At 39.7% G+C, this 27468-nt stretch overlaps 1 protein-coding gene across 2 annotated transcripts; it reads right to left on the reverse strand.

The window, feature by feature from the left end:
* Positions 1 to 3952: 3952 nt before the first annotated feature.
* Positions 3953 to 27091, reverse strand: LOC121503317 (dual specificity mitogen-activated protein kinase kinase 6). 2 transcript variants are annotated; one of them, XM_041777645.1, is made up of 12 exons: positions 26768 to 27091; positions 17911 to 17974; positions 12939 to 12987; positions 12739 to 12852; positions 12411 to 12530; positions 12211 to 12327; positions 9731 to 9782; positions 9501 to 9628; positions 9090 to 9167; positions 8666 to 8805; positions 6240 to 6285; positions 3953 to 6003 (listed from the first exon to the last, which is right to left on the reverse strand). In XM_041777645.1, exons 1-12 carry the CDS (start codon positions 26784 to 26786, stop codon positions 5926 to 5928), a joined length of 1005 nt encoding a protein of 334 aa, XP_041633579.1. In that variant the 5' UTR covers positions 26787 to 27091; the 3' UTR covers positions 3953 to 5925. The 2 variants fall into 2 exon arrangements, with proteins under 2 accessions (XP_041633579.1, XP_041633578.1); XM_041777644.1 differs by lacking the exon at positions 26768 to 27091 and having other exon boundaries at positions 17911 to 18005.
* Positions 27092 to 27468: the final 377 nt, after the last annotated feature.

Here is a 27468-nt window from a genome sequence, read left to right on the forward strand (position 1 = left end):
TAAAACCCAGTAAAATAGAACAAACACATTTGCTCTGTTGTAAGTCTTAATCTATCATATTTTAGTGCAAAAGTAAACATTTTATCGTCACTCAGATATTCATAATAGCGCTCAGAAGTGTTCTTAGCTATTGCCTTGTTGATATTTATCTCATTCCTGAGCCATTATATGGTGTATTTGGTGCAAAACAAGCCACAACATTTCTCTTTCACTGCTGCCCTGCTGACTTCCTAAAAAGTCCATTTATAGCTGAAGAGCATGGAATTCACTTCTGCATCACAGTCCACGCTGAATCAAGTGAGGACCGTAATTGAACTAGATGTTTTTCTATTTTCACCCCCACATGAACGGCGTTATGTAAGTTCTCGTCAAAGGCCGTCCTTCCTAAAAAGAATGTCTTTGATTTGGCTGAAGACCACTCTTCTGTACAGCACTGGACCACTGCCTGCAGTGTCTGCATTGAGTTTTCTCATCCTGCCATGAAGTCTTTGACGTGGACACTCAGAGAAGAGTGGTCTGTTCAAAGTGAGCTTTTGTGAACCTCTGTTGTTGACATTCACGGGAAAAAAGCACTCAGAAAGAGCCATCGAGACAAGATTCTTCTGACTATTCATCACACATCCCAAGAAATCACAACTTGTCAAGTGTGTGGACTCCTGTGTGCTTATATAAGGATGTTTACATGAATAGAAGTGGTTATATTAATGCAGAAATCCACACTGTGAAAAAGAATATTGGCTGTAATCAATGTGTTTAAAAAAAAAACAAAAAAAAAAAACAAAAAAACCAATGCACAACCTATATATATACCGTGAAGGGCTCTATTGTTGGGTCATTTATTGATCCTTGGCCCATGAACCAGTCACCAGGTTCCCTGTTTTTTTATTTTTAGACTGAGAACCTTTAAAGAGCTGCAGTCCTGAAGATGTTCTGATCTATCTGTAAGCCATCAGATTTTGTTCCAAGTCAGTCATGCTCATCCATCCCCTTCACACATTTTCCTGCTTCTACAATGCCTATCAAAAAGTATATCACACCCTTGGATGTTTCACCCTTTCATTGATTTTAAAAATCAATCATGGTCAATATAATTTGGCCTTTTTGACAATAAAAAAATAGAAACAACATCTTTAATGTCAAAGTGAAAACAGATTTCTACAAAGTAAAGTCAATTAAATAAAAATATGTAAGGTAAAATAAGTCACTTTTAAGTGGTAGGTGCTGAAAAGCATCCCAACAGCATGATGCTGCCACCACCCTGCTTCACAGTGGGGATGGTGTGTTTGTGGTGATGTAGAGTGTTTAATGTCTGCCAAACATACCATCTTGATGGCCAAAAACCTCCATTTTGGTCTCGTCAGACCAAAGAACTTTCTCCCACTTGACCATGGAGTCTCTCCCACCTCAGCTGCTGAAGCTTGTAACTCCTTCAGAGTAGTTTTAGGTGTCTTGGTGGCTTCTCTCGCTAGTCTCCTTCTTGCACAGTCACTCAGTTTTTAGAGGATCCCCTGATCTAGGCAGATTGACAAATTCTATATTCCTTCCATTTCTTGATGATGGATTTAACTTAACTCAGAGGGATGTTCAGTGCCTTGGATTTTTTATTGTATCCATCCCCTAACTCAAACCTTTCAATAACCTTTTCTCTGAGTGTTCCTTTGTCTTGATAGTGTAATGGTAGCCAGGAATACTGACTAACCAGGGACTGGACCTTCCAGACACAGGTGTCTTTATACTACAGTCATTGTAGACACATTCACTGCACTCAGGTGATCTTGATTTCACTGAGACTACTAGCACCAATTGGCTGGACCTCTGTTGAATTAGGTCAGTCACTTTAAAGGGGGTGAATATTTATGCAGTCACTTTACATAGCATATTTTTATTAAACTGACATTACTTTGTAGAAATATGTTTTCACTTTGACATTAAAAACATTGTATTGTATTTTTTTAAAAGCAAAACACAACAATATTCAGAGACTATTGCCTTTTATTTAACAGGTTATTTTCAGTGTTTAGCCAGTCAAATACACATACTTATCTTTTCAGTCTTTTAATAACTGTGTTAACTCCCATTAATGATCACATGTAATTGATGACTTATGACATGGTTGAATTCAGTTGTCCTTATGGTAGGATGCTTGTTTTACTGCTCTTTGGGAGGGTTTTTGCTCTGTTGTTCTCAAGTCTGTTAGACAAAGCCAATAAAAGCAAATTTTTGACAAAATAAGAATGTTTTATGGTCCTTCCATCAGGTTACGCTGCCACCTATATGAGGTTAATTAGACTAACCAGCCAGCTGCTTCATCCAAAAACAGGCTGTTGATGATCAGTAACCATAATATATAATATGTGATTAGAATATTACATATGTGCATCTATTTTACAGGATTATTATTTCAAGGCTGAAACATGTACATGACCTTCTTACTGAGGAGAAAAGTGAGAGTTGGAGACCACTGCAGGCTGAAACCCAAAGACCTGGCTTCGCCTCGTCAGCTGGATCAGTCAGCTCCTGTTTCTTGATTACAGAGTGCAGTTGCAGGAATGAGAGTCTTAAGTGGAGCTGTTAGTGACACAGAAGGAGGAATAAAGCAGGTTGAGGAGCTGCCTGGATTTCCTCTGATTGGCATGAGCAAATCTGGCAAAGTGTAAAAGTTGGGATCAGTATTTTCTATGTTAACAGTATGCTGACTTGGACTTGAGTCCATGCATCTTTTCGGCCTTTGGATTTATGGTTCTGAAACAGATTTAAATAGGCGAAAAGGGATAGGTATTCAATTTTTTTACAGTAGAAAAATCACACTGAAACCACATGGCAATGGTTTGATTTTCATTTTCCATTTCAACTATTCTCACTGCAATCACACCCTGATGGCAGAGATGCACAATTACCTGTCACTACCATTCTCTTCACATTCAAATATAACTGGCATAGCAGGGGGGAGTAATTTTGGATCAAGTCTTTTATCAAAGAATACTTACTTAAACACGGGACTGCAGGAGCTGGAGATTAAACTCCCAAAAAGTACAGTTGTGAGACGACTAACATGGTTCCAGGGACACCCCAAACTGGCAAAATTAGCAGAAAAAAAGCTTAAAACAGGAAGAAATTGCTAAAAGTGGACTACTTTTGTTCCCTTGATAAGTACTGTACATTTCAGTTGTATTATATAGTGTATTTTGATGTGAAAAGTACAGGAAGTTTTCCAAACAAATGAATACGTAGGCATAGATAAATAAGTCACTTATCTTCCTGGGAGGCCCACATGTCTCACAGGACTGTTGGTGTGGACCTGACCCACTCCAACTCCACCTTGACAGCCTTAAATCTGTATTTAAGGACCTTGTCCAAGGACCCACACTGGACTCTGATGATGCCCTGACCAAGATATAAATCTTAGATCTCTTGTACCAGCTATGGAAACCACAGAGCTATCTAGCCTGATCTGGCCCCAGGGCTTCCACTTTAATAGCCAGGTAACAAAGTATTTTAGCCTTACTATCAAAGTATCTCTTAACGCACATTTGATGATGTTTCATGTCATGTTACCCCTAGTTTATTTTCTCTTATATTGTGCTGGTTTAAATATGGAATGATTTATTCCTCGTGTTTGTTGAACAATACATAAAATAAGGAGCCTAAAAATTATTGCATATTAAATCAATAATAGGGGAAAAAATCGCAATTAGATTGTTTTTGCAAACCATTCAGCCATATTTCAAACCATCTTGAGTGCCTGGACCTGAATTGTTGTTGACATTTTTTTATCAGTGTCTTCAAAAAGTGAAAACTAAATAAGAATAAAAATAAAAATGAAAAATCTAACTGTTATAACCTTGGGCCATACTGTGATAATGATAGAATTGCTTTCTATTGTGCAGCCGAATGTGACAGCCTTCACATCAGAGCACCTGCAACACTCATAAAAAGGACAGGTATAAAATGCTTATACTGAACAATAAAGCCTTTATTTTTTGTCTTTCCATAGTTCAAGTTTGTCAGTCCCACCCAATGAAAAGGTGGCAAATAGAGTGAAGGAGTAAGAGGTAGAGCAAGTGTTCCATTCTCATTGTGATCGGCGTAAAAACTCACTTTTACACACCAAGGGAATGGCCATCCAAAGAAGGCCGACTAAAACAAAAAAGAGAAAAAAAGGAGAGAAAATAAAAACAAAAATTAACAGCAGCTTCTTTGTGGTGTTGCTAGCTTTCCCTTATTATTCACAATCATAAATACTCCTGACTCACTGACTTTTGATAAAGGTCGCACTACAGTGTAAACCAGAGAGGTGACGAGTGCTAGCCATGACGAGACGCATGCATGGCAGTTATCATCACTATCCTCACCACCATCATCATCATCACAGTCTCTGAACACTTGAAGCGGGAAAAAACTGCCACATGGCAAAGGACCTCTCGCTTTGTGTCCAAGGCGAGGAGGCTCTGCATAGTACGGTCATACAGAAGAGATAATGGCTGCCCACCAAGGACTGAAAAGAGGCTCTCGGTCCAGCACTCAAGGAGAGTATGACCTAAGGAAAAATAAACGGGGTTGTCTCCGCACGGAGCAGAGCAAAGAAACCTGAGTGGCGGCGCCTGACAGCACATCAGTCCAAAATAGGTGTACGACAGTCAGCTGGCCCTGCGAGTACAAGTGTTTGTGTATGACATGTCACACTGCTTTAAAACTAACTAACACCAACCACTCTACCACTCAGCAGCACTGCTAGACTGACACAGTGCCATGTTACATTAAAAAAGGAGATAGTATTTACATCTTCAACACATAAATTATTTCCCTAACATACTGTCTGTGTAATGCATAATAACAAGGTACTGGGGAAACAAACATAAGTGCCTCTTATGAGAAGACTATGGAGACAAAAAGGTTTAAATGCTGCTGAAATAAAACCGAACACAGGCCAGAACAAGTCCAAAATAAAGGGAAAAAAATACAATTAATGCAGAAATTCATGAGAACAATTTGATAAAATGGCACAGAAAGATAAAGCTCGATTAGGCAACCCCTGAATACTTCCAGGTAGCAACAATGGCAGCACTGACGCTGACACGTAAATACCAAAAGAGAAGAAGAAGATGCACGAGGGGCCTCAGCTCAGATCAATGAGGGTTCATATGATATCGGACGCCTCACATTCCTGAGATCTAGGAATGACTCCTGCCGTCCAGAATGCGACCCCTAACATTTCTTACGTTTTTGTCTCTGCTGGAGTCCCGAAGGCTCATTCTGCAGCCCCATTCTGCAGCCCCAGCGCTGACCAATCGATGCAGAGCAGAAGCAGGTCGAACTGTTCCCCTGATGCAGTGAGACAAATAAGGCCCTAGTCCGGTAAAATTCACACTTGTCCAAGAGATACAGTATCAAAACTCTGTATAATGAGAAAACATACAAACGCATATGCAAATATAGCTTTCAATACACAACAACATACACATTAACTGATGGTTTTGCAGATGAAATCCAAAAAAATTCAAAGTATTCATACAATATGTGTCACAAAGAGATCATGGCTGGCTCTGTCCAAGATAAAAAGGGGGCAAAAAAAAAAGAAAAAAAAAAAAAAAAACAAAGCAGAAGAAAGCAGGTTCAGTTCATATCTGTCGTGAATGCTGGCACACACAGGAAAAGTCGGAGGAGTAAATTTAACCTCTCCAGTTTTTTTTTCTTTTTTACCATACGAGTTCATTTAACCGCCACACCCCCACTCCAGTGCTGCTTGGCCGCTGTCAGTCTTTGGGTCAATTCCCCCCCGCCCTGTTGTGTGCGGTGGCATAAGAGTCTGCCATTCCAGTGAGTTAAAAAAAAAAAAAAAAAAAAAGAGAAAAAAGGTAGGCCATTGGTTTGTTTTGCTGGGAGGTCCCGCCTACCATGACGACGGCGGAGCCAGGTCAGAGCACATCAGTCATCGAGGATGACCTTGACAAAACTGGCCACATCCGTCTCTTTGGAGTCATGCAGGGTGAAGAAAGGATGTTGCTGAAAAACATACAGTTTAATTCAGAATGGCAAATACTTCATTTAATGATGTTTCTCTAGATAATTCCATGTAAACAGACATCACATAGTTGGTGGGTTAGTAGGGAAAGCCTGACCTCTTGTGGACAACAAGAGAACTCTAAAAATTACAAATAGGATGATACAGAGGCCACAAAAAGGGCTGAACATTTTCTTTTTTTTTTTTTTGGTAAGAAAAGAAAGATAAAAGTGCTTACCATTAATTCTGTATAAGCTGGTCTTTCATTTGGTTTCTTTCTTAAGCTGTAAAACAAGAAAAAAAATGCTAAAGTACGGCAAAAAATAGATATAAAAATGCAAAGCCATCTGTAATACCACATTTTAAAACAGTCAAGTGACATCATCATAATCCAACATCAATTCAAAGCTCCACAGATATACAATTAACACCCTCTTTTCGCTTAATAAAGAGCCACACTGACCCCTGCTGGGCTGCTTCACAGCAAAGTGTGTGGGTAGCATTAAGGTTGCAGCCAAACTTTACATTAGTAGTCAGGAAGGAAGGATGCATCCACTCCCTGACTGAGCCAGAAATAAGGCAGGGCAATATGGAAAAATAAAAAAACATAATTTCTCTTACGGCCAGATCAAAGTCTGCATTAATTCCCAGTTCTTTTATTCTGATTTAAGGATAAGGATTGCATATTAATGATTTAAAAAATCCTTATTTCCCATACATTTTTTTTCAAATGGAAAAATACTGAGTTGAAAAGCCAAGGTTTCTTGTCTTCTGCAACAATCTGTTGGTCAGTGCAGGAAATATTCAAGTATTTATCGTTTCCACCATCATGTAAGAGGGTCTGGAGGTTTCAACTTCTTCATATGTTTTGTTAAGATGGCTTCTTTCTCTTCTTCGTTGGTTAAGAGCAGTCAGCAAACCCTAATGAACATAACTGCCAGTAAATACTGTCATATTTGTTTGCTTTTGTTTTGGTTTTTTTTTAATGGTTCAGACTTATTCATTTCGTGACTACGTGGTCCAAATACAAATACTATTACACCCCTATTAAACACCCATTTAAAAAGCTAAACTGGTACCAAATGAGGAGACAAAATAAACTAAAAGGTTTTTGAACTTATTTGTAAAGGAGGGGCTTCCTGAACATTGGTACAGCAGGGTTTGAGGTGAATCAGCTGTGCAGCTCCTCATCAGTAGCTTTTAAAAAAACAATATAAGACTTTTCAAGACCTTTAAAAGAACTAAACTGGGAAAAATTAATGCCACTTTTTGCAGTTACAGGTCAAAAATGAAAGGCACATGAGATTTCTCAGTACACTGGACAAGTGCTGAGTTTTTCTTCTTTAATGAACTGTGTAATAAACATCCAATCCTACATTGCTCATAAACGCCCCAATTTGCGGATTTCTGGCAAATTTAATGCCTCTATTCTATCAGTATGACATGTATTGATATTTATCAGTATCAGCAGCACATCTGCTGATATCTAGCATTTATTTATTCATTTTTCTTAAAAAGCAGAATAATGATTTTTGTAGGAGCAGCCAGTTAAAATAAGTGTGGCAGCCCAGCTGTTAGAAACTGGACTAGTTTTTTACAACAGTAGAGTGTATTTGATTGCAGCAATCGGATAAAATAAAGAGGGGTCTGGGGGTCCTCCCACAGGAAATTCATAACATCAAACCCTGAATTCCCTGAATTCAGTGTTGTAATTATGCAACAATTAGTGGAGGAGGATGTTTAAAAACTATGTAATATTGGCTAGAAAATGAAGATTGGTTAAACACAACATCTCATTCTAAAATCTAAGACCTCTCACTGGTTAAATTCAAATTTTTTTTAGGCCTTAAAGAAGTAGTGAACATTTCATCATTTTTTTCAGATGTACACACAGGTATCTGGATGAACTATGATAACACATCATTGATGGTGTTATTTCTGACATTTGCACCAAACTGATAAAAATCTGCATTTTACGAATTTTAATTAGCCCCAAACAGACATCTGCTTTGAAAAATCTTTTCTGAAAAGGCATGGCTTTTCACAAACTTTATGTAAATGGTAGAGCGTTACCGCCTCTAACTGACATTACCATTCAGAGACCACTGCCACCGTCTCCTGCCTGCACCTGCATTGCTTTGGCTCAGAGAGCTTCCGGCTTTAGTAACGCCGGTGCTGGAGCAAACGGCCTGAACAGGTATTGCTCAGGACCACCATGGTCCACCACCACTCCACAGCCTGCTTCAGGGGACTCTGGAAGGGAAAAATCCTCCACCTCAAAAGATCGCTCTGAAGCAGCAGTGCTGCTGGACTTTCCCCTCCCTTCCCTCAGTACCAAACTGCTCACTTTCTGTTTTGTTTTTTTTTTGTTTTTTTTAATACTGAAGTGGGCGGCATTAGCTCTGAGCTGGGGGTTCACTTACACTTTAACTTTCAAATGTGCAATTTAAGACTATTGAAGATATCTCAAGGATCTGCACAAACCCTGGTATGTGATGCCAAACAGACTGATGCTGTAAAGAGATGGATTTTCCATTCAACAAATTACCCTCTCTCTTCCTTGCACCTCTGTTTCCCAATTCCTTGCTAGGAGGAGATCAGACGTGAGGAAATGACAAAAGTGAGGGGTGCAAAGAGATGCCAAGATGTTCTGTCATCACTTACCACTGAGAGATGAAGTCTACAAACTCTGGGGAGAAGCGGTCGGCAGGCAGCTGTGGAGATGGCTCATCCACAACCTGTTTGAGCTGCTGGAACGGAGTACCCCAGGAGTCATAGGGGAACTTCAGAATGGCCAGCTCAATCTATGAGGAGGAGGAGGAGAGCCAATTAGTGAGGATCAGAGCTTGTCTGGGTGCAGCATCTTCAACAGATGGGTGAGTGTTTACTAATATTAAAGTTTTATTATGTTTTAAAACCTGTTGTGTGGAACTGGACTGAAAAGCAAAATCTGAGCAGTTTTCAATATCTAAGCCACATTTATACAAACTAAAATAATAGAAAGAAGGGCTGAACAAATAAGAATTTCTGACATGAAACCATATCATGAATGAAATTTGCTAAACTCAGCATGAATGAGATGTCTCACCATCGTGATACCGAGACTCCAGATGTCTGACTTGACACTGTAGCCTTTCTGGTTGAGGTCAGGGTTGATCCTCTCAGGCTGAAACAGAATTAGTAACAACAGATAAGAACCTTGCCACAATATGTATATAAAGTGAACAATAAAAAATATGTAGAAAATGTTTATTTATGCCTCATTTCTGGGCAAGATATCTGCATGCTTATGTAAGGCTCTGTTAGAGGCTCCACTTCTCTCAGTGTAGAAACTAAATTTGCATATGGAAATGAAGCTCCCAGCCAGTGATTTCAGCTTTTACTCAGATTAACGAGGAGCTGGAAGACTTTAAAGTCAGACACAGGCAACTCTTCTGATCGCACTTCCAGAAACCTCAGCTAGCTGGTTCCTGGACCTAGACCTGCTGTGCCCACTTACCGCCATGTAGGGCTTGCAGCCTGCATCCATTGTTTTGGCCACAGAGTCCACCAGGTGGCCACTGATGCCAAAGTCGCACATTTTCACTTGTCCCTCAGTGTTGATCAGAACATTAGAGGGCTTCACATCTGGATAGAGACATCGATGGGAAAATTATGACAAATCATAAAGTTAGACAAATGTCAAAAGGAGACTGCTGAGTGTGCAAAATGACGGAGTAACATAATTACCTCTGTGTATCACTGACAGGTTACTGTGAAGATGCTCTAATGCTTTGACAATCTATGATGCAAAGACAAAGAATAATAGGAAAATGGTGAATTCATAAAGAATGTTTACATACAATCAAGGGAAGTTTTAGATGCATGTTAATGAAAGATGTCAGTAAAATCTGAACAAAAATAAAGTTTAATTGATACCGTTGTTGTCATGTCCCTAGAGCAACATGTTACCAAACTGTCCTGAATATATGAGCATAAGTTTTAGGCATGTAAGACACTAAGGGTTCATTAAAGGGCCTGATGTGCCCCGACCCAGGACTGGAGAGCAGAGAGAGGCCGGCCAGACTCAGGCTTGACACGTCAACACGTCGCTCTGGGCCTTTCAACCCTTGTTGTATGCCCAGACTCTACCAGCGGTTCTGGGGTCCTTTGGACATCCACAGCACAACCAGGGGCTCGTGGAAACCCTACTACCAGGCCAGGCAGTTCCCTAGCCCATGCTTACTTGCCACATCCAACCCTTATTCTGCTCTGAAGGTATGAAATTCAATTTTTCAGCAGAGTATTTTCCCATGCCCCTGGTAACATGCAAGGACATCCAGAGTATGATCAGGGTTGTGTCAATCCTCCTTCCTGCCAGATGATGCCCATAGGTGGTTTACTCGCCACATCTAAGCCTAAACATGCCTTAAAGTCCTCCACACTAGTGCTGGGTAGTGCTACTGATTGCTGATTCACCGGGTCCCAATTTGATTCAATTTCCAATTCCGTTCCGATTCATGTAGGGATGATGTAGTTGCAAAACCTACTTCAGTTCAACATTTAAGGATCTCTCAGAGAATTACATTTGGAAACCATACAAAGAACGATCCAACCAGGCCCAGTATTAAAAATGGCTTGTTTTGCTCTGTCTTCATAGTCTGTCTTCATAGTTCTCAAATCAAATATGCAGCCTGATATCTTCTTTTACATTTGGTGATGCCTTCAGCAGAGCAGAGCTGCATGGCTCCATGCGCTCACCTGTAGAGTTCAGCTGCTCCTGCTGCACAGGCGGAGGTTTAGGTGAGGAAGAGATCTCCAGAGATCCAAAATGAAATGATTGGGCGTAAGCCTTAAACCTTGTATCAGAGTCTAAAGGCTTTTAGAGGTGAGTGCAGGTCAAGTTTCAAGCTGCATGAGCAATGACAGGGCCTATATTAAAAGATCGATCTCTGGATAATCAGAATCGACATCTTAATTTAAAAAAAGAATCAATCTATTTAGAGAATTCGTTTTTTAACCAAGTCTTACTGCCTAGTCCTGTATATGACCTGTTAGGGCTTGAGCCCAGACCTCAGAGTAAGGACCCGATTGAAACTAAAGATATTATATTTATTCCTTCAAATAACTAGGGGCACACACACACACACACACACACAATAGTGATCGTCTGAGATGCTACGTTTAAGAGGGGCAAATCCTGACTGATCTGTGAAACCCCCCTATATGCCACTCTGTACAGTGTGCTTAATTTTACGACCCCCTACTGCTCCGTTTCACGTGTAAATTACACACGGCCCCGCCTTTACAGCAGGGAAATAACGGATCGCTCAGTCATTTAGAGAGATATGAGTAACAAACTCGCATCTCATGTAGATTTTCTATCAAGTTAGCATAATATAACATTCACAACAACATACAATGTACATATAATGACAGATAACATGATGCATGTTTCTTTTTATAAGCGCTGTGGGTCTTTTAATTAAAGAGCATAGGTGTGTGTCTGTAGTACACACCTCACAGACAGCAGACAGATAAACATTAAAGCACCACACTGTATGCACTATATCTGAAAATGTGACTATTACTGCTACTATCACATTATAACCTTCAGTGTAATTATACATCATGGGCTTAATCAGATTTAGTGAAAAATAACTGATCAAATTTACTTATTTTTATTCATTTAACAACAATAGTTTCAACTTGGACATGCAATAAGTGACTTATCTCTGTAAAAACAAACATGATGGAGCCTGGCAGCTCTGCTCCACTGAAGGAACCTCGAAACCTGACTGCATTTAGAATTTAAACACTACAAAGACAGTGGCAAACTGAACAAAAAAGACCATATCCAGGATGTGCCACATGGAGGTAGAATAGTGATGTAAATACTACTAGTTTAGGGTCAATTTTTTAAGCAAACCCTGAAATTTTTAATAATGTGCCTAGTTGGAACATTCTTTGTACTATTTCCAGCTTAAGTTCTCTGAGAATCTCTTAAATGTAAAAGCAATATAGGATTTTTTTTACTAAAATATCTCTACATGAATCGATATTGAATCGAATCAAATCGAGAATTGAATCGAATCGGGGCCTTGAGAATCGGAATTGAATCGATTCAGGAAATCAGTGGCAATACCCAGCCCTACCCTTCATCCTATTCCTCCAATCCTGAAGTAACAGCGCCTATATCTTATTTTGTAAAAACATGTTAGAGGACATACTGCTACTGTGATCTTGCCCAGGATGTCCTCTGGGATGGTTTTGCCCTTCTCGATGACTTTCTTGTAGAACTTATCCAGAGATGTGTCCATCAGCTCCATGCAGATCCACACATCTCCCTGAAAAAGATGTCAACCAATAATATAAACATGCCATACTCTCCCCGTGACATTAGGATTTATTTAGATCATACTTTATTCACCTCTCTGAAGAGGGCGCCATAGAAGGTGACAGTGTAGAAGCAGTCCACTGTCCTCATAGAAATGTCCAAGTCCATCAGGAGCCTCTTCTGCTCCAGAGTGTTGACTGTGGCACGAATCCTCTGAGGACACAAACGTCACAGATCGGGGCCATCAGTGTCATCAGCCGGCAGATATACTGTAGCTTAAATCAAGCGGTGTCGTCTGACATGTAACATGTCATCCAAACGTTTACTACATGAGCTCAGACGTTAAATCCATCTATGAGGCATGATAGGACTATTTTAAAAAAGCAGGATGCATCTAAAACAGGTAACCTGAGCAGCCTACCTTGACAGCCATGATAACCCCACTGGGTACATGTCTCATCTTGTCCACCACCCCATATGCTCCCCTCCCCAGCTCTGCGATCTGCTCCAAGTCATCAGCCTTCACTACAAAATTCTGGACAGAGGAAGACACTTGCTTTTAGCTCAGAAAGAGACAAACAAAGAAGGGCATGTTTCAAATGATTACAGACACAAACTTACCTGATCTCCAATCGTAACACAAGCTTTTGAGTCAAGATCTCGAGGGGGGCTGCAAAGTGGGAGAGAAATAGGTCAACAAGAATGCCAAAGTTAGGAAATCAACGTCAGGGTTTGCTTCCTTTCTTCAAAACAGAATTTTGCACTATGTGTGTTAGAGCCAGTGTTCATTTTGGCAGCTATTTTTAATTTTCATCTTAGTTGTAGTCTTTTAATGAAATGCATTTTAGTTTTAGTCACATTTTAGTCATTTCTATCCTTTTTAATTTTAATCTCGTTTTAGTCAATGAAAACTCAAAACATTTTAGTCTAGTTTTAGTCCATAAAAAGTCCTCATGTTTTAGTCTTTACTTTTAGTACAAGCATTCATTTTCTTGTCTAAATCTGGTACCAGATCATCATAGTGTGTTCTCTGCACCCAGCCAAACCTGGGGTCCCTGCTTTATACAGCTGAGAGGCAGAATAGATACAGCTGCATTGTTTTTGACAGATATACCCACAGTGGAGAAATATCATGGATTTTGAATGTCCGGCGGAAACCACATTACATTTTAGTCTAGTTTTAGTCATCTTGACAAAAATTAAACTTACTTTTTGTCAGTTTTAGCCATCACAGATCTATTTTTGTGAGTTTTAGTCTACTTTTTGTCATGGAAAAAAGGCTGTCGACAAAAATTTTTAGTTATAGTTTTAGTCAACAAAATTAACACTAATCAGAGCCCTTTAGCAGATATGGGCAGATAATGTGCATGCCAATGCTTTCTTGTGAGTCAAGGACACTTTTTGCACTCACAACCTGATTCCTGGTGAATGCAATAATTTCTAGTGTGCACCTGAGAATGATTTAATATTTTTCTGCCCATGCTTAGCAGACTTTACCCAACAATAAATGCCTGCATTTTTCCTACAAATGACAAAAAGGATGTTTCACATGCTTACTTGCATCTATGGATTGGGGGGAAGATTCTTGAGTATCTCATGATTTTTAAAGAAAACTCGTGCTTGTAGTAAATTCATCTCAAAAGCGATTTTTTCATTCAAACCAATTCCAGATTCATACCCTGCATCAGGGATCATCAACTACATTCGTGCAGGGGCCAGCTACTGTCTCCTCAGATGCTGAGTGGGGCCAGACTTTTAAATTAACAAAAAAAATGAGCTAAAAGGGATATTTTGGTCTATTCAGCATTTTATTTCATCAGTATTTGTGTTTGTTTTTTTTTTTCTATTTCTTTCTTTTTTGTCCAGAATGTTTAGGCAAAATCGGTGAAATCAGTATCTACCACCTACAGCACACTGCAGCCAGCCACAAGGGAGTGACTGAGATGTTTTAGCTACATATTTTTAGGGCTTCCATATTGTCCATAAGTGGTTTGACACCAGTATGCTGTGTCATGATTGGTGCAAAACATGTGCAGGAGACTTTTCTTTTGTTTTTATTCTCCAGCAGGGTTAAATGCACTCTTTAAGAGCCTCATGTAGAAAGTTGAAAATCTGCAAGCTGGCATGCTTTTATTTTGAGTGAACCAAAAAGAGCTAAGTTTTGAAGGAAAAATGTAAATACATTTGTGTTTCAGCCCAAAGATGCTGCAAGTGAAGAGAGCGAAAGGGAGCATGCAGCAAGACACAATCAAATCAGTGCTGCTAGAACAGCTGCAGTTAGATGGAGCAGAGGGATTGTAGTAGTTTATGTATAAGATGTCCCTCTTTCTGCATGATTCGTGCCTCTCCTCTCCACCATGCACACATACCCTTACTAACTGCTTAATTCATTGGCCAGCAAACGTGTTTTATTAAGACCCTCTAGCACGGCTTAAAGATGCACGCGCTAACGTGTTTGTTATAGATGGACAGAGAGCAGAGGGGAGAGACAGCGATGTTTCCTGATCCTCGCATGCAGAATGCAATTAAGAATTATTCATTATGTATTGCTGACAGCGGCTTCACTGCTCAGAACGTGATGGAAGCATGACGACACAGACCAGACTGTGAAGTCTGGCGCCACTTTTTATCTGCTTTTCTTCCTTGTTAGGTCATAATCATGCATTAAGAGAATTCCTCTAGTGTTAGCGTTACCCCTGAGTCCTGGTTTGACTGGAACCACCCCTCAGTAAGGACAAGCGGCAGGTGGATGAGGGCAGTGAGTCCATCTCACAACAATGACTGAAGGCCAAGAGCTCAACTACGGTACTGTAGTTAATAGATGTACAAACTCTAAATACTGAACGAGTGACACAGCTGCACAGAAACTCCAAATTTGTGGACTTTGCAAAACAACATGGAAAAAAATCACCCTGGAGGACTGTTTAAAACTTTACTATAACAGACTGCGGCTCATATTCCACAGTGACTTCTATACCAAATTATATGGTAGTCTAAAATTTTTTTTTTTTTTTTTTTTTTCAGTACGGCAGCTGCCACTCATGAGCCCCTGTCAGTTACTGAATGGCTGATGGTGCTCAGGCTAGGTATGTGTGAGGTTAAATGGTTACATTTAGTTTATCAGATTAGGTGGTGGAAGATCTACAAGTCGGTAAAACTAATTCCCTACATTTTTTTTTATAAACAAAGGCTTGAAATCCCGGTCTGTAGTGCTCTTTTGAACTGTAATGAACCTCCCACCACTAGAAGCCGCTGTAGCTTCAGTTAATGGCCACTGCCTTCCTGTCTGAGCTTCCCCCAACACTTCACCAGACATAAATATGAGAAGTTTAGCAGTTAGCATGTAGTAGAAACAGCGTGGTATGACAGTTTTTTTTTTGGAGTAATAGAAATTACAGTGTATGTAGGCTGTCGAAGGTTGAACTTACATATTACTGCTCAATCGAAGTGAAAAGAAGCCACATATCAAAGCACAATATTTATCTGCAAATAGGAACAAAGGCTGGCAAAGCTAGCTGCTAATGTTAGCCACGTTCTACGCAGTATATCAGGCTCACATCACACCTGCTAACACAACAATGCTGTAATAAATTTGTTTTTTAAGGATTTTCTTTTCTTAAGACTAATCGGTTGAAAGGAATTAACTTGGCATTTAGCCAAAACAGACGCCCAAGAGCATCCCTAGCTCAGGCTTCATCCATCCAACAGCATATACTTTCTGTTTCAGTAAAGGGATGCTGTGTGCATTGACCAGCAGTTGTCAGCATTACACATATTAAACACCAGGTGGTGGAGTTATGATGTGAGCTAGAGCATTTGAATGGTTCCCAAAGTATTTCACTTTCCTTTTGCAGACATCACATATTGACTTTGCTGGGTCAGGCTTGCTCTTACCCGAGGGACTGTAGGAGCCTAAGTGCACCCAAATGAATATGGGACTCCCTGAATGTGTTTCTGCTCTATAGATGGTGGCCTACAAACTGCACATTTATGTGTCACAGCCATACATTACCATCGCTGAGAGCTAGCTAATGTTAGTGATAAGACTGACAAGAAAGGACTGAAAGCACTGGTACAGCAAGGAAGGTCGGAAGGGTGCACGCAAGAAAATGCCAGCAGCAAGTTTGCCGTGTTCAACATGATCAAAGCGGCTGCTGGTGAAGATTTACTAGAGTGAAATACATCTTTGGAAAATACTCACAGTCTTCTTAATTAATAATTACAGTTTTGATGTGAATCAGTGTTATCCACCATCCCGTCTAGTCCCTCTAGGTCTTTCTGTTTTTAAAGGAAACTCCTGCTTTTAATTACGTTGTAGGCCTTTCATGGAAACTTTAGAGCCACAATACTCAGTAAAAGATCACTCCAAATATTAACAAATATTGTGCAAACATGATAGACTACCAATGACACATTCTATAGCTCTTGTCAGTTTTATCTTGTCCAGAAACAGTACTAGTACTAACCAATTACTTTCTTTCCATGGTGCTGCACTGCAGCATCACAGACTCCTGCCCCAGGCTTCAATTTTTGTTGCTTTTGTGCCATCTTTATACACTCTTTGGTTTGGAATTGCTGCTGTTAGGTGATGTTTCACTTCCTGTTTCTTATGGTCTATGTATGATTTACTTCATATGCAAAACACGTTTCCTTACAGGGACATTCAAGTGTATCTTACCTTAAAAAAGTTTTCAAACATGCCTCAAACATCTTTCTGGACTATTTTTCAATCTTACAGATTGTTCTGTAACTGTCTGCAGTCAATCAATGAACAAGATATTTCCAAAACCAACATTAAGACTCTTTTGGTATAGCGTGGCATCACTCATGAATTCATTAGATCCTCCTGAGACCTGAGCTTTTGTTTGGAAAGCATTTTAGATTTTTCCTATTTATTTGGGATAAGGAGGGTGTGATATGTTTAAACATCAGGCTGGCTTTTAAATAGGGATTTCTTGGAAAAAACTCCTCTCCAAAAGAACCTATAAAAAGTCCCCCAAAATTAATTTAGATAATCATCAAATCTTTCAGTGAAGCTTTATCATAAAGCCCAAACATTCCAATAAAAAAATCCCCCAGAATTCCATGCAAATTCATGACCATTTACAAGCAAATTCCCCAAATATCAAAGAACATTCACCCTAAAATTTCATAGCAGAATTTACCAATACATTCTCCAAAAGAAACATCCGAATAAATTTCCTAAAATTTCCATGAAAATTCCTAAAAAGTTCCTAACCCTATTCCCAAAAGCTCATGAATGAATTTTCCAATTTCCCTGTGAAAATGCCCAAAAAAAATCAAGCAAATTTACCTTCCAATGAAACTCTCCAAAATTTACCAACATATTCCCTAATTCCCTAATTTTTCATTGAAATGCTAGCAAATTTCCACTTAAATTCCCCAAAATATCTAAATAGCAATGTATCCCAAAATTTTAAGCAAATTACTAACACTTAAATGGACATTCTGGACAAAAATTTCAAAGATTATAATAGTAGAAATTATTTACTTTGTTGTAAGAAAGCCAATGTGCAATGTCCTCATATGTGCATACTGGGTCTTAGGAGGATATAAAAAGATGAAGACTTACGCTGCTGCTGCTGGAGGCACAAACACTTCTCTGGCCAGCTTCAGCCCAGGGTTTTTCTTCCTTCCTGAGAGACAGAAAGATGAAGAAACAGTCATTACCACAGCTTTGTTAGACTGACATACAGGTGGGTGACATGGACCAAAAATAATTCTGATATAGGCTATATATTATTTTGGGATGAATGCAATGGACAATATACATCTAAAAAAACCTACTCGACAGTCTAAGCTTGTTTTCTTTTCATCAAACAGAGAGTCTAAAACATTTTGTTTAATTTGATTCATAATGCTGATGTGTTTTGAGCTTATTAATTATAGAGGTGACCCGGAACAGTCGGCGACTCGACGATTTGATTCAGAGGAGTCTGATTGGACTATGAACCTCAGAGTTGAATGTTGTTATGTAACCAAGATTGTACCATTCTGACTACATGGGGTGCCCACGGCTGCTAAGCCTGAGTTTCCGTTAGCCGGCATTTGCCAGTCATTGGCCAGTAAAAAGGGCAGAAGTCCGGCAGATAAAAATATAATCGGTCAAAATGTCCGGCAGAAAACATGCAAATGACCAGATAAGTAAATGCTGAATACTTGCATATTATATTTTGTGTAACCTAGAAGATATGCTGCAAGAATGCGTTAATAAACTAAAAGTTGCCTTATCTTACTACATCTACTGTCCTGCGGTGCTGGGGTTGTTTATCTCCTCAGACGGCAAGCACATGGCTAATTATGTACGCACGATGACGTCAAAGCAAATTTATCTCTCTGCGCATGCTCAGTTCTGCTGGGGACTATGCAGGGAAGGTTTGACCAGAGCTTTCTCGTAAAACAGAATTTTAATTTAAGTGAGGTTTTCCTGGTTAACCAAAGGCTCACTATCATCAGCAGTATGGAGGATTTTAAGTCAGTCATCGCTGCGAGTAATGAAGAGGCTGAAACAAAGGGAACTGTATAGCTGAGCGTCATAAACACTGATGCAACAGAAGAGAGAGAGGGGCCTACGCTGGGCCGAGTTGTAGTGGACTTCAATAAACTACCTATGACCAATTCTTGGATAAAGTTGGATTGTAGTCAACACAGAATCACATCGTGCAGAACGGCATGGACCGCTTGGAGCTTATAACGAAGGCTCTGTCTCTCTTCAACGTAGCTGGTTGTTAATGCTCGGGATGTTCTGGCTAATTAGCAGAAGTAGTCTTGGATAAGCCGTTAATGAGAGGATGACTGAACCGGACTATCTGCTGTGGAGCTTTTGTCTTTTCGGGACTAGCTTCACTAGCTGGTGAAGTGTTGGGGGAAGCTCAGACAGGAAGGCAGTGGCCATTAACTGAAGCTACAGCGGCTTCTAGTGGTGGGAGGTTCATTACAGTTCAAAAGAGCACTACAGACCGGGATTTCAAGCCTTTGTTTATAAAAAAATGTAGGGAATTAGTTTTACTGACTTGTAGATCTTCCGCCAGCTAATTTGATAAACTAATTGTAACCGTTTAACCTCACACATCCCTAGCCTGAGCACAATCAGCTATTCGGTAAATAAACCAGGATGGCTGGATTTCCAGCTTTAGCAGAGGTTACAGTTATATCATCATGAGGACTGACAGTAAGACTCATTTTTCATTTGAAATGTAGAGTTCCAATGCAGTGTCCAGTTAACAGAGCACTGGGGAGTTATGTTTGGATGCTTTGTTGGTGTCGGTGGAGGATGGTATTTGGCTGTTGTAAGCTGCAAAGTTACAGTAGCGGCCAATGTGCTAACAGGCTAACGGTGCTAATGTGAAGCTAACTGTTGTTGTTCATGAGTTTAACGTGGGCATATAATGTGTATCTAAAAGCATGCAGCTTTAATTATGATACTTTAAACCACTTACACAAAGAAAAATAAGACAAAGTCTTCGTGCAGTCATTTCTAGGGTCTAATCATGTATCCATGTCTACCAGTCTGTAATAACAGGGTAATAATTACTCAGGTTTACTGTCAGCTTGGTTTCTACTGTCTCAGTTTTGGGTCAGGTCTGGAAATAAAAATGTGTCCTCAGTCCCGTTTAGCGCAGACATGTATTGATGTATCACCGAATATCAGATTTATGCGTCTTGCTGCTGTTAGTGCAGCAAAATAATGTCAAAGCAAATGTCCAGTAGTTGTTCTAAATGGCCGGAATTCTTGAGGACTGCCAGTCATTTTGACTGGGGACAAAAAGTCTAGTGGAAACGCTGTTAGACTTTTAGTCGACAAAAGGCAAAATCTGACGAATCAGATTCGACTATGAAAATCCTTAGTCGAAGACACCTCTAATTAATTGATTGGCCTACAGCTAAAGTGCTCCTTAGGCCTAGTCGTCTGTGTCTCTGCTCTGAAGTCTGCCAGCCGGTCACAGTGAAAGGTGCAGGAGACAGAGCAGAGATATCTTTACTGGGATATCAAGGCACAGTTATCACTGACTGTTATCATGGTAATAAATACATGAATGGTATGATAGCAGTGGAGGAATTTTATCAAGGTTATCTTTAATACTGGTAATTGTTTCACTTCTACTCACTAACCACGAAACCAGCCGCTACATCAAACTATAATCGATCTGGTATTGGTGATTCGCTTATCTCACTAATGGATCATCAGTAATTGGCTGCAAGAATTCTGATCAGGTCATCCTTAAAACTGAAATTGAAAGTATATCAGTCTATCTCTGAATTTTGATAGAGGATTGCAGGAATCACACACAAATCAATCCTGCAAGTCTCATCCTCATAATGCATGAAAATCCTGCATAAAGTATAAATTCACAATGATTTTTACAGTGGCCCTGTATGTCACACAGCAAACGTTTGCACAGTTGAGGAAACGAGAATAGGTCGAAGCAGAATGAGCGTCGCAAGTCTGGAGCCTGGTGGCGCATTGATCAAATGTCAGAAATCAAAACATTTGACTACATACAGAGAAATAATCAATAACCATTTGCTGCTTTTGTTTGCTTTCAAATGTCAAATAGAAACATCAACATAACAAGTATGTGTCTTGCTAAAAAGGTCTAAAAAACTCATTGCCGTTCTGCTTCTGTAAAAATCCCCTAACTTTAAAAATCCCCTCTTAAATTTAGTTTAATTTCAAGATTTCTTACTGGCATGAATGGCACTGCTGTTGCCAAGGCAAAATTAAACAAAACAAAAATAAGAGGAAAATTCGCCAAGTATTTAACAATTATGTAATAACTTTTGTGGCAAAGTGTAAAACTAAAAAACATGTAAAGAGTCATGAGGGGAATCCTTCTTGGTATAACTATTGAATTCCAGCCCCTATATCTCAAATATTTACTGCATTTCCCAGCCTTAGAATAAAGATGTATTGAGCAGAAAAACCTGATCATCAGTGTTTATTGAAGGACTGAAGCAAATGGACTTCAGACTCCTCAGAGTTAGAGCAGGAGTTTGCGAGCTATGATTAGGACTATTCACTGCAGTCTGTTATCACATCTGCCTAGAGACGGGGGATTTTGTTTTGTGTTGGAAGTGAGGAGTGTTTTCAAGGTTACAATCAATTTGCAGCTGCCTCTGACACAAACTGAGCAAATGATCTGTTATCTAAGTGGAGATTAGGTGTACTCAAAGCTCAAAGCAGAGGCCTAGCAATAGAAGGAAGGTGGACTAAATGACTAATGGGCACTGGTATGATGACTCAAAAAAATTAAGAGAAGGGGTCAGTTAAAGGGAATTAAGCTCTCCTTCCTGTCGTGATGTTTTTTACGCTGTTATTAAATCAACTTGTTTTCTTTTCTAGTTCAGTTTGGACCTTTGTTTTTTTTCCAGATGATCTGTTCTGAGGTGTTGTAAACTGTGCAACCCTGGAGACTCTGTGCTAAATCAATGACAGCAGTCCCATTCATAAACACAGTTTACCAGCAGGCTCTGGGACTTCCCACAAGGGGCTGCGAATCCCTGCCAGAATGACACAGCTACCGGGCCTACGAGCAGCAACACAGGAAAAACAACTCTTGACACGGACACTCGTGCTCAGCGTGTTCACTCTTGTTACAAGGTCGGCAGGAAAAACAGAGCACTTTTCTTGACCTTTATCCGTGTGTGCTCAGACTTGGCCACAGTTATGCCCACTGGGATATGATGAGAAACGGTTTCGACCTGGTTGGTTATTTCCTGCTCTTGTCCTGCAGCATGCAAGCTCACACCGGGCTGTGCAATTATTCTACCCCAGTTCAGAAGAACTGGTTTAATGTGCAGGGAAGTCACCTTCACTCGGGAACAAATGCAAAAGCTCTTCAGAGCAAATGTTAGCAATGGGTCATCTCACTGGTATGATTAGCACTCCTATTACTGTGGGCTTGTATTTGCCGTTTAGTGAGTCACACCACTCCTGCATGGAGGAAGTTAGATTGGGTAAACCCCTTCTTGCTAGTCTGAGCTGGAAGGGAAGTGAAGTTTTACTAAGATTTTAGATTCTATTGCCTTCCCCTGAAATGTCAGACAGGTCCATTTTGTGCTGCAGCCCTAAAATAGTCCCACAGTGTCTGGACAGACTACGACAGTCTCATGTGGTAGGGAGAGATTGAAGTGTGATTTACTCACACATGCTCAGTCAAAAATAGACTTTGTGTTTCCTCTGCGTGGGATAAAGCAAGAGCACTCAAAGCCTTCAGATGACCTGAGCAAAGAGACAAACTTTTGTTCACATTAACAAAATCTGGGCAGCAGTAGACATCATGGAGCAAACACATCTGGCACCCTACAGCTGAGATATCTTATTATGCTTCATATGGCAAAATCTCACTGAACACTAGTAGTCTGTAAAGCTGCACATTTATTTTAGAATTACATTTAATGATAGTGAAATACTTTTTAGAGGAGCTGTGTGCTGTGCAGTGTCTCTGTAGTCCTAACTGTGGGGAGGGACGTGACTCACAGCCGGTCAGACTCAACACATCCGCTGAAAACACAACTGTCAGGACCCCATTGGGAAATATGATGTCACTTCACTCCACTTGCTGCTTGCTTACCCAGTTAGGGCCAACTGAGGCCAACTTTACATAGCACCCTAGTGCTGCAAGCCCTGCATGGCTATCAAGTTAGGGCTGATAGGAGACAATAGTGCCATTACATCAGCTTTAACTGCTGTGAAAGTAAAGATAGCTAAAAAAAAATATTTATATACAGATACATTTAATTAAGCACAACCTTAATTCCAAATAGTATATAAAAACAAAATTCAATGATTTGCAAATCTCATAAACCTGTATTTTATTTACAATGCAACATGAACAGCATATCAGACTATTTCATGAAAAATATTAGCTCATTTTGAATTTGATGCCAGCAACACATCTCAAAAAAGTAAGGACGGGCAACGAAAGGCTGGAAAAGTAAGAGTTAAAAATAAAAAAGCTGGAGGCGAATTTTGCAATTAATTAGGTTAATTGGCAACAGGCCAGTAACATAACTGGTTATAAAAGGAGCATTTTCAAAAGGCAGAGTCACTCAGAAGTAGAGATGGGCAGAGCTTCACTAATTATGGGCTTCCAGAAATCATTGTTAAAATAGTTTGCTGTGCCATTCAAATGCAAGTTTAAGCTGTATCATGCAAAAAGGAAGCCCATCCTCTCTGGGCCAAAGCTCATATAAAATGGACCGAGGCAAACTGGAAAACTGTTCTGTGGTCAGATTAAACAAAATTTGATATCCAATATGGGGAAAAATGGACGCTGTGTACTGTGCACTAAAGAGGAGAGGGACAGGGATGCATGATATTGGATTTTTGCCGATATTCAATATGCCAATTTGTACAGATTCATTTAAGCTGATACAAATACTGATATATAAGTTTTACATAACTTAAAGATTCAGACCTTTGACACACTTCAAGGTTTGAGTATAAACTAAGGCTGGGCAATTAACTGAGATTTGATGATGTTTTTTCAACCTGAAATGTGTTTCAAAATACAAATGTACTTCTTTTTTGCAGCATAGAATCATTGAAGTGCCATTTATTTTAATAGTTTGCAAAAAAAAAACCTTCTTTCTTATTTTGTATGTTTTTCTGCATCGATAGGAAAAATTCGTATAATTTTGCATTATGAGTTTAATTAATTGCAAATAAATACATACAATTTGTTCCCAAAAGAGTTCAGCCCTAGCTTAATCTATTTAATACAGTGCTTGTTTTGGTTGAATAAAACATACAACGAGGAGTTGAAAAAATGATCGCATATCAAATTGCAATAACGATATTGGAAAATGTAATCACAATTAGAATATTTTCCATAATCATTTAGCTCTAGTATGAATGAAGAAACCACACTTAAAACACACTTTAAAGTTTAAAGAATGAAGATGAATGAAGAAAAAAACTCAACAGACGTAGGTCTGTTGTTTCAGCCCAAAACTCCACCAATTTTTTAGTATATATGGCCAAAATTACAGACAATATATGCTAATATTCACAGCTAAAATATCTTATGTTAATATCTGCCAAAATTTTAATATCTGCCATACTGATATTTGCCTTTTTAAGCTTATACCTGCTGATAATATTGTGCATCCCTAGAATGGGATCATTCAGCTTTTTAACAGTGTCTGTATATCTGATGGTACGGGGTTACATTAGTGCCTATGGTGTGGGCAGCTTACACATCTGGAAAGGTACTATCAATGCTGAAAAGTAGATAGAGGTTTTAGAGCAACATGTGCTCACATCAAGAAGTCTCTTTCAGGGAAGGCCTTGCATGTTTTAGCAAGACAAAGCTAAACCCCACAACAGCATGGCTTCACAGTCGAAGAGTCCAGATTCTCAACTGGCCTGCCTGCAGCTCCAACCTTTCACTAATAAAAAACATTTGGTGCATTGCAAAACATAACATCCAGTAAAGAAGACCCAGGACTGTTGAGTTGCTTGAATCCTATATCAGACAGGAATAGGACAACATTCCTATCCAAAAACTCCAGCAACTAGTCTTCTCACTTCCCAAAAGTTTGCAGAAAGTTGTTAAAAAGATGACTGGATGCTACACAATGGTAAACATGGCCCTGTCCCTACTTTTTTGTCACGTGCTGCTGCCATCAAATTCAATATGAGCAAATATTTTCCTAAAAATGGTGTTATGTCTCAGGTTCAACATTCAGTGTTTTTATGTCCTATTGTGAATAAAATATGGGTGTATGACATGTTGCAATGTTTTAATTGGGTTTTACATTTTAATGTTTAAATTTAAGAGGCAAAATAGGAAATTAAACATTAATATCAAAGCATCTTGTTTCATACTTAAACTTGGTGCAAGATTTTTGAAAAAATAATTTTTGCACTGCAAAAATATTTCCTTTAAAATATTGATCATGGGGTATCACAGATACAAGTAGTAAGCAGATGCTGGATTTAAATTTAGTAAAGTCTGCTGTTACCAACAGTCGAGTGGTGCACTTTCACAGGAAATGCAGCAATTCTTATAAAACCAAAAGTGTTCTGTGGAAAGTATTCAGAGTGGAATAATTGCATACGTCATTTGAACAAGAATTTCTGGATTGTGCACGAGGGATCAAAGTGTCAATAGCTGCGTGGCGAGTCACCATCAGGAAGCTCCAGCTTCGGAGTGGGTCCATATACAGAAAAGGATGACTCATGCACAGATAATCTTCTGCACCACCCTATCAGCTCTACTAGGGAGAACCCAATCTCTAAACATGCCTCAGCAATACCATGAACAGCAGCAATGCAATGCACTGCTCTGGCCCACTCCACCCTTGACCAACCAGGGTATAACTGTGTGGTGGTCAGGGAAAAAAAGGGGGGAAAACTACATAGACACCTCAGGCCTGCTTCCGTGCACACAATAATTACAGCACAGAACCTGTGTAGCAGCTATGGAGTCTGTGCTTGCAGCCAGTGAACTGTCAACAAAGAGAGAGGCTGCTCTAGGTATTGGTGCTGCAAGTCAAAACATGCCATGGTAGGCCAAAGGCTGTGATTGCCTGTGAGCAGCACCCCAGCCAATCTACAGAGCCCTCTCAAAACAGTGTGTACTCCCGACCATGGTAACGCTAGTATGATTGTGTAACAAAGCACAAGCGGTGAACTTGAAATGTAAATTGACATCATCATCATCATGTGCATGCGCGCGTGCATGTGTGACGCAGAGGAAGGACCTTGATTTTTCCAAGGTGTGTATTTTATTCAACACAGTGCAGTAATTATTACACAGCACAGACCCACGGGCAGGCGGAAGCCGAGTGTGTGATAGCGCCCTGGTTCCTTGGCATTGCCGCCTGTTTTAAAAATAAAATATTTCCACCACATGAGCAGAAGGAGGGAGGTAAAAACTGCATTTATAAAAGCGAGGTGCTAAAAATATTTTAGCTCCAACACCAAAAGGTCCCATCACAATCGATCAGTCATGAGTCAGAAGGCCGAGAAACACAAACACCTGTGGTCCCAATGTGGTTTACTTTCCCCGAAAGCGAGAAACTGATCCCAGGGCGGTGATTTCCAGCTAAGGGGCAACTTGGTTCATAATTACATCTTGGCAAAAGTCCTTTATTGTCGTGAGTGATGTTAGCTAACCACAACACGGGAACTTGAAGAAGCTATGCGACTAGCTTAGAAAATTAGCACCAACTTATATGTAGCGCAAGATAAATATTTCCACTTAAATTACTTGGACGTTCAGAGGATTCACATAATGATGGAAAGCAGGAAAGACATGCTGGCTAGCGTCTCTTTCCTCCTCTCATACATGCAGTTTTCCACCTGGCAAGGTTACGTTTCTCAAACATGGTTAGCTAAATTACTTCCCGCAAACTGCAGCTCCGTGTTAAAATGTATGCACGGTTGAGTTTTAAAAAAATAAAAGTGAAAAAGCACTTACCTCCTTTAGACAGAGACATTTCCCCTTTGCTTTGATGAGGGGGAAGGGAAGCACAAAGACTTTTGCCTTTTTCTACTCCCTCCCTCCCTGCATCAAGCCTTACACCCGCTCAGGATCGCTGGCTTGTGCAAAAAAAAAAATTAGCACCGATAAAAACTAAACTCTTCTTCTATGTGCAATCTTTGCGCTTTAATCGGCAGCTCGCGTGTTCAAAGATCGATCCGCAGATGAATGCACAACTTTAAATAAAGTCGGCGCGGGTTATACAGTTCGAGTTAGTTTGCTAACAAAACCTGCACTTTTAGGGTGGCCAAAGTCTGACAGCTGAAGGCTCCAACGACGTAATGACGTATTTCCTGCCGCGCGCGGAGCACCATGGGATCTAGAGTGCGCATTGAAGGTTCACAGAAACATAAGCTGTCTTTTCAAGCTTTACTTATTTATTTCATTTATTCCCAGAGGTGGAAACAGAACCAGACGATTATACTCAAGAAGAAGTACAGTTATTCTGGTTCAGTGTTAATTTTTACAGCTGTTTAAATTGAGTCTTAAGATTGAAATGCCTTTTAGTTTATATCACATTTTGGTCATTTTTAATATTTATAGTTTTAGTCTAGTTTTATTTGATGAAAACCAAGAATATTTTAGTACATTTTTATTCAAGTAAAATTCCTTAAACTCAAGTCAAACGTTAATTCAAA

This window comes from Cheilinus undulatus, linkage group 21 (genome assembly GCF_018320785.1).
Source record: "Cheilinus undulatus linkage group 21, ASM1832078v1, whole genome shotgun sequence".
Classification (NCBI taxonomy): domain Eukaryota; kingdom Metazoa; phylum Chordata; class Actinopteri; order Labriformes; family Labridae; genus Cheilinus; species Cheilinus undulatus.